A 7,121-nucleotide genomic window follows, 5' to 3' on the forward strand; every position below is an offset into this window, starting at 1 on the left:
TTTGAAGGAAACAACTGCAGGTTATTTTTGAGAAGTGTTCCCCACTCAGTGGTGTTTTGGAGCAAGTCGTCCATATTTGTTTCATTTTTCTCTATTATGTGCGTAAGTGCATCCATAGATTTCTAATGAAGTAATAGGCAGTGAAGAGAAGCCGTCACAAGAAAACTTTTAACTACCTCTATTCCTTTCTCCCCCTCTTCCTCTCTCGCTCTCTCAACCGCATACACGTGCAAGTACACAATCATTCAGTAAAATATAACTCATGTTCGTCAATGTTTTGTAAATATACCATGATTTTCACTAGGGTGTTAGGGTTAGTGTTTCAGGGTTAGGGGTTAGGGTTACGGTCAGGGTTGGGGTTTTAGGGTCAGGGTTGGGGTGTTAGGGTTTAGGGTTAATGTTAGGGTTAGTGTAAGGATTAGGTTTAGGATTAGGGTTGGGTAATTGTGCGGGTGTTAATCTGAAAAATTACAGATATGTGAAAAGTACCAACCTCGCCATCTATTATAACTTTTGTTGTTCTGTTTAATATATACATAGATTTTACCTCTAAAGAAGAGAGTTTCTGGGGAAAGAAAGCAACCGGTTTAAAATGACAGCAACAGACTGCAGCAATTTACCACATTCCAGAAGCTACTTTGAACATAATGCAAAATGGTGCATCAACATTTTCTGGCCAATCTGATAGAATTCTGGCAAAACTGTGTACCAACAGATGACCAGCAATTGCTTCATCAGAAATTGCCGTCCTAGTTCATGCGAAAAGGGATTACCCTGCTGTATATAATCAGGGCAGCGCAAAAAGTTGTTTTGCACAAGTATTTGTATAGCCAATTAGACGGATGAAATTTACGTACACTTAATAATGTTATGCAAAACAGCCTTCAGACTTTCCCTATTAATTTCATCGTCTTTTGAATTATGAACATATTTACATCATAAGGGTTTTTTCGTTGTAAGGCTTTCTTTTTTAGTTGATTTTCACCTAGCAAGACTTATCGCATAGATGGCGTAATAAGTCACACCCGGACAAGGTTGGGTTATACTGCTAGTATCAAATAATTCAATCACAACATATATTTTAATTAAACACGAAAAAAATTGAAATATTATCATCACTTACATGAAAAAATTGAAATATTATCTTTCAGTAGTTTATAAGGTGAGATCTTATATTATTAATTGACATATTATTAATTATCTTATAACAGCAATGCCTGGAAAAATCATGGATTACATGGAAAAATGTGAGCTGTAAAAGTATAGGACAAGCTATTACTTCTAGTAAAGTAAAGAATAAGAAACTTTTTACTTAAAATATTGCAGCTAAAATTAAAATTTGAAAATTAAAACTTATTTTATTATAGTTTACAAATAACACTATACTTAAGTAGAATTTGGCTAATTTACTACCTTGAATACAAAAAAAAGTGACTAATTAGACAAACTTACAAATTAGCTGAAAAGTTTTGTACAATAAATTTAAAAGATGAGAACTGTAAAGAGTGATAAATTAGAAGAACTAGCATTCTTTGCTGCAATATTTTACATAAAAAGTTTCTTATTCTTTACTTTACTAGAAGTAATAGCTTGTCTTATACTTTTACTGGTGTAATGACTTGTCCTGTACTTTTCCATGTTTATAATCTTAAGAATATGACTTTTCATGCTTGCATTTTTCCATGTAATAAAGAATATGTTTGTTGGTAAAATAACATCAATATTTAACATTTTCTCATATTTGCTGCTTCTCTCTTATATTTTGCAGGAAATAACCAGGATAGAAGATATTCAAATCTGTATTGACACTTTGGAACAACACAGCTGGAACTTAGATGTATGTTATATTTTATATTTAGCAATTTTTAATTAATGCAAAACTTAGACATTGAATAAAGGGCTTATGAAGTATAATAGCTGTGAGGTTAAGATGATTGGCTGCAGACCATATGATCATCAAATCTCACTTCAGCTTTTGTGGTGGTGTTCCCTGAGTATTATACATAATTTGGCTTGCTTCAGTTCTTCTTGAGAAAAAGAAAGAAAAAAGGAAAGGAAACAGAATAAAAATATTCCTCTCGTGCAAACATGTTGGATTGGATGTAAAGTATTGAATCAAATCAAATCATCATTTAACGTCTGCTTTCCATGCTAGCATGGGTTGGACAATTTGACTGGGGGCTGTCAAACCGAATGGTCACACCAGACTTCAATCTGATCTGGCAGAGTTTCTACAGTTGGATGCCTTTCCTAACGCCAACCACTCTGAGAGTGGATTATAAATATCAATGAATAAACTTTCTAGTTTATTCTTTGGCTGGTTTCAGTCATTGGGTTACAACCATATTACAGCACTAAGTTTGATTATATGAGCCCTTACACTTTGGTACTTAAAGTTGATTGGGTGTAAGGGGACATAATTGGAGCAGCAGAGAGCACCATAAAGTATTTTTGACTGTGTGGTCAAATTTAAGTTTTTATTTCGATGAAATAATGAACAGTGATTCTTCTACCTCATACCAATATGTGCATGGGCTCTCACCCACATAGAATGGACTGCTACTGAGTTTTGTTTACCAAATTTCATGTACAAGACTTTGGTCAATCCAAAGTTATGGTAGAAGATACTTGCCCAAGGTAATGCACAATACATTCAAACCCAAAATAATATATGAACAAAGCAAATTTCTTAACCACATAACCTTGCATGAATGTATATCCTTAGCTATTGCTAGTGCCTTAGCTGTTTCTCTTGTTGCAATAAGAAAATACACATGGTCACCAATGTATTTTAAAATATGTTGCTCAAGTTATTGTCTTGAAGTAGACCTATTAGATAATAGGGTCTTACCTACATTATCTGAAAATAAGATAGGATGGTCACCAATGGGATGTCTTTGATCATAGGTGTACTTAATCAGACTGACCTATGGTTAAACAATAACAACAAAATATATATGCTAAGCTTCATGCTTCTTCAGAACAATCACAAACATGAAAATGCTACACAAGTTTAGACATGTTTTCTTGATAGCCAAAGTAATATATTTTTCTTCTACTGATTTGTATGAGTATTTCAAAGAGTTTTAGCTAATTTATATTGTCCCTGGGCAAAGTTGACTTGAGCATAAAGAAACAAAACCAAATACTACTAAGTATCTGGCCTACCTTGATGCACTGATCCTATCACCTTTGTATTTACATCTGACAGAAATTTCATTCAAAATGTTTCAGTTGACCTTTTTACACTTAGGTTCAATCCCAGAACAGTATGGTTGTGAAACTAACTTAGCCACATAGCCATACCTGTGCCCATTCTATATATATATATGTATATATATATATATATATATATATATATTTAATGTTGTGAATGAGACTTGCCTTGGAAAATAAACTCTTTATGTGCTTCTATAATATAAAGTATCTTTTAGGACTTCACATTTAACTTCATGCCAAGAATATAATTTTTAAGTGTAGTTAACTAAAATTTATTCAGGGAACCTAAATATATTTCTTTTGAAACAGTAGTATTACAAAAGGTAGTGCATTGTCATCATTATTATTATTATAGCAGCAGACAAAATGACTTATAGTATTAACCCTTTAGCATTCAGATTACTCTGTCAAATATAATACATGTTCATTCACATTAATTTGAATTAATCATGTGTTCTCTTGTAATCTTGAGATTTCGATGATGTGATTATGTTTTGAATGACATTGTTGGATATGCGTGAGAGGCCAGATCTGGCCAGTTTAAACATAAAACAGGTAGAAAATTTGGGGTTGGATATTGCCAATTTAAATGCTAATGGTTTAATCAGGGCCTTTTGCGGTTTGAGTTAAAATTCTGCTGATGTTAACCTTGACGTAGTTCTAGAGTTGATAAAATTAAATATTAGTTGAGTATTAGGTTGAGATAACTGACTTCACTTCCAGTACCACCTTCTCCACACCCCAGTCTGTTGTGCTGATCAGCATTGATAGATATCTCTCATCACTAAAAAAAAAGCAGTCAATCAACTTTATTTATCTGCATTCTTGCATGAAGTAACAAATAGTAATAACAGCAGTATAATTATAAATCCTAATTTATATTAGAATTTCTAATTTCAAATAAATTTGCGTCTCTTATCATTGAATTCTGTGTCAGGAAGTTGTTTCTAACATCTAGGTGGCCATTTTGTTCTCATACACACCAGTAGACAGTTTGGATCACTAAGTTGAGAGAGTACTATCATCCAAGAGGTCTGCAGTTTATATTCTATTATTGGCACTGCATTGTCTGTGGCCAAGACACTTAACTATTAAATGCTGAGTTAATCTATCTGTGAGTAGGCACTGCAGAATACAAGCATTTAATGCTGTAAGAAGTTGCAGCAGTGTAAATTTGAAGAGTGGTTCATTAACTTGCTCTGCCATGATCAAATATTTGTGTGGACATGACTCCTCTTCTTGTGGGCATGGTCAGAAGAGGAGTTAGGTCTCACTTGTCAATAATGTTGATTACCAGTTGATGGCTCTCTTTGGTCATGAAAGAATGAAATGATATTGACCCAGTCATCTGCCAGTTGGACAGATTGTCAAAAGAAATAACGGAAACATCAGTATATATGATATTGACCATTAGTATCTCTCCTGCTTTCATCAATCTGTTTAACTATTTGAATGTGCATTTTTGGTTGACTTTTTGTCTTCTACAACTTCTAAGTGGAAAAACCACATCATTAACTCCTATAAAATTTAGGGCAAGCAGTTTTTTCTTCAGCTCTACTGTTGTCCTCTTATAAACTGTAAAATGGCTGTACAATAAAGATGCATCACTATCATCATCATATGTTCACTTTTCTGTACTCGAATGAGTCAGATGGAATTTGTTGAAGCAGATTTTCTACAGCAGGATGCCCTTCCTGTTGCCAATCCCCTCTGGTTTCCAAGCAGGGTAATATTTCCTATGGCCAGACATTTTCTGCAGAAGACTTGAAATGAACAACATTACTGGTATGATGATAATGTTCATTTTCAACCATCATGTGATGTCAAAACAAGGACACAACGTGTGCTTGCATGTGCAATAGGCTTTTTAGTTTCCATCTGCTAAATTCACTCACAAGGCTTTGTCAGAAATTCAGATCTTCAGCCATTATGTTGTACTCTTGATCGAAGCATAAAATTCTACTTGTTTTACTTTGCTTAAGTGATTTAAAGATGAGTTCTACTTTCTATTTTCATAAGATTTACTAATTTTTTTTTCTATTCTTATATGCAGGAAGCTGTCCAAAGTGCTATCCCCACTGATGTATGTTCACCATCTGTAGACAGAATTGCATTTGATACAACAATAGTTACAACAACCCCTTCCGCCATAGCTACTGCCACTTCTACCACAAACACCACTCCAGCAAGTTACCATGTTTCATATAATGATAATGAAACCAGTTACTCTAAGTCTTACTCCTTGTCAACATCTACACCTGCCTTGTTTAAAACCGATTCATTTCCTGATATGAGCTACTCTCACCAGACAGTTTCTCCCTACCAGTTAAAGTTCATTGTGGAACACAAAAATGACTTTGTTGATTTATTTATAGAGAATACAAAAACTGTTGGTAGGTAAAAAGTATTCTTTTTCCCCTTATAACAAAACATCTTTTGTTACAAAAGCATTGCATTCTTGAAAATCCTTGCTATAACTTGAAGCCCATGTCATGAAACCTATTTTCCCATTGATGTGGAAGTCCATGAACACACGGACCTCACTAGGAAAATACATTTAGTGTTACAGAGCTCTAAATGATCATTATCCTATATGGCAAGATTTTAAGTAATGCAATGCTTTTAGAATATAGGGATGACTTTTTTCTGTTTTTTCATTATGATTTTATTAGTACATTTTTATGTACTATATTCTTTGTGTTTCACATTCGTTATAGTAATGATCTTTGATATTCTCTGACTGATTTCAATCATTGGGTTGCAACCATACTTGGGCTGTCGAAGTTAAATTTTTTTTTTTAGTTGGGTATATTTGCTCAGCCTGGTATTTATTTTAGTACTTTATGCTAGGAGAATAGGGAGCAGAGCGGATAAAGTAATCTCAGTTTATCAACTGACTAAATTTAATTTTTTTCCATAAAGAGATGTATCTCATTACCTTAAGGTATTTTTGTTTGATGCCCCAAATTTATGCACGCGCACGCGTGCACACACAAGATCATGAGCTTCTGTGTAGTTTTCCTCCACCAAACTCCACTCATATGATATTGATCAACTCAAGACATCTGCCCAAAGTGCAGCTCAGTGGAATCGAAGCTGGAGTCACATAGTCACAAAGTATGCTTCAAAATGGAGGAACTAATATCTTGCGATATTTATAGAACCTGATATCGTTTAGTCTCTCTGGTCAACCCTGATCAACCAAGCCTACAAACTAAGGCAGTCCAGTTGTGGCCATCCCACAACTTCCAAATTAATCAAGATGTAACTGAGATGAAAAGAGTGACAGAAGATTTTGTTATTAAAAATGAAAGAATGAAAAAAGTAATATTAATCTGTTTATTTAATTAAAGAATTGAATAATACTAATCAGTGTAAACTTCAAAAAAATTGGTTTCAATTAACTGAGGGTCTTCATTAAACAAATAAATAAATGGGTTAATAAAATTCTTAAATTAAGTTCATTTACTGTGATGTCTTTTGCCACTGATTGTTCTTAAGTATCTCTAGCTACATGTTAGTGTCTTTGTTATAACACTGTGTAATATGATTTCTGTCCTTGGGTAGCAGCTGTTATTTCCTATTTGCTTACTCCTAGGAATTATGAAAAATGGTTAATATTTCTTTCAAACTTTGCTTTTCTTACTACATTTATTCAAACACCAAAGAATCCCTCTCGACACATGGCTATGATGCTCCCCTACTGCTCATGATCAGAGATCTCATGTCATCTATCAAGGGACATGCTTAAGTGGTTAAGCTCAAGCAACTGTCAAACAAATCTGTGGTATTGAGCAGATTATTTGCTATAATGATATTTCTGCTTCAGCATCTCCATGCTAAATCTGTCTGAAATGTAATGGAAAATGGGTCCATTTCAAACCATTGATGTCCAGATCACA

The 7,121-nt window shown here is 33.8% G+C and overlaps 1 protein-coding gene across 1 annotated transcript in view; it reads left to right on the forward strand.

The window, feature by feature from the left end:
- LOC106883438 (FAS-associated factor 1) overlaps positions 1–7,121 on the forward strand; it is a 61,216-nt gene that overhangs the window by 20,744 nt on the left and 33,351 nt on the right. Inside the window, exons 2-3 of the mRNA XM_052967123.1 lie at positions 1,769–1,837; positions 5,273–5,612. Coding sequence (XP_052823083.1) covers positions 1,769–1,837; positions 5,273–5,612 — 409 coding nt within the window. The remainder of the gene's footprint in view (positions 1–1,768; positions 1,838–5,272; positions 5,613–7,121) is intronic.

The sequence above is a fragment of the Octopus bimaculoides genome, chromosome 4 (genome assembly GCF_001194135.2).
Source record: "Octopus bimaculoides isolate UCB-OBI-ISO-001 chromosome 4, ASM119413v2, whole genome shotgun sequence".
Taxonomy (NCBI): Eukaryota; Metazoa; Mollusca; class Cephalopoda; order Octopoda; family Octopodidae; genus Octopus; species Octopus bimaculoides.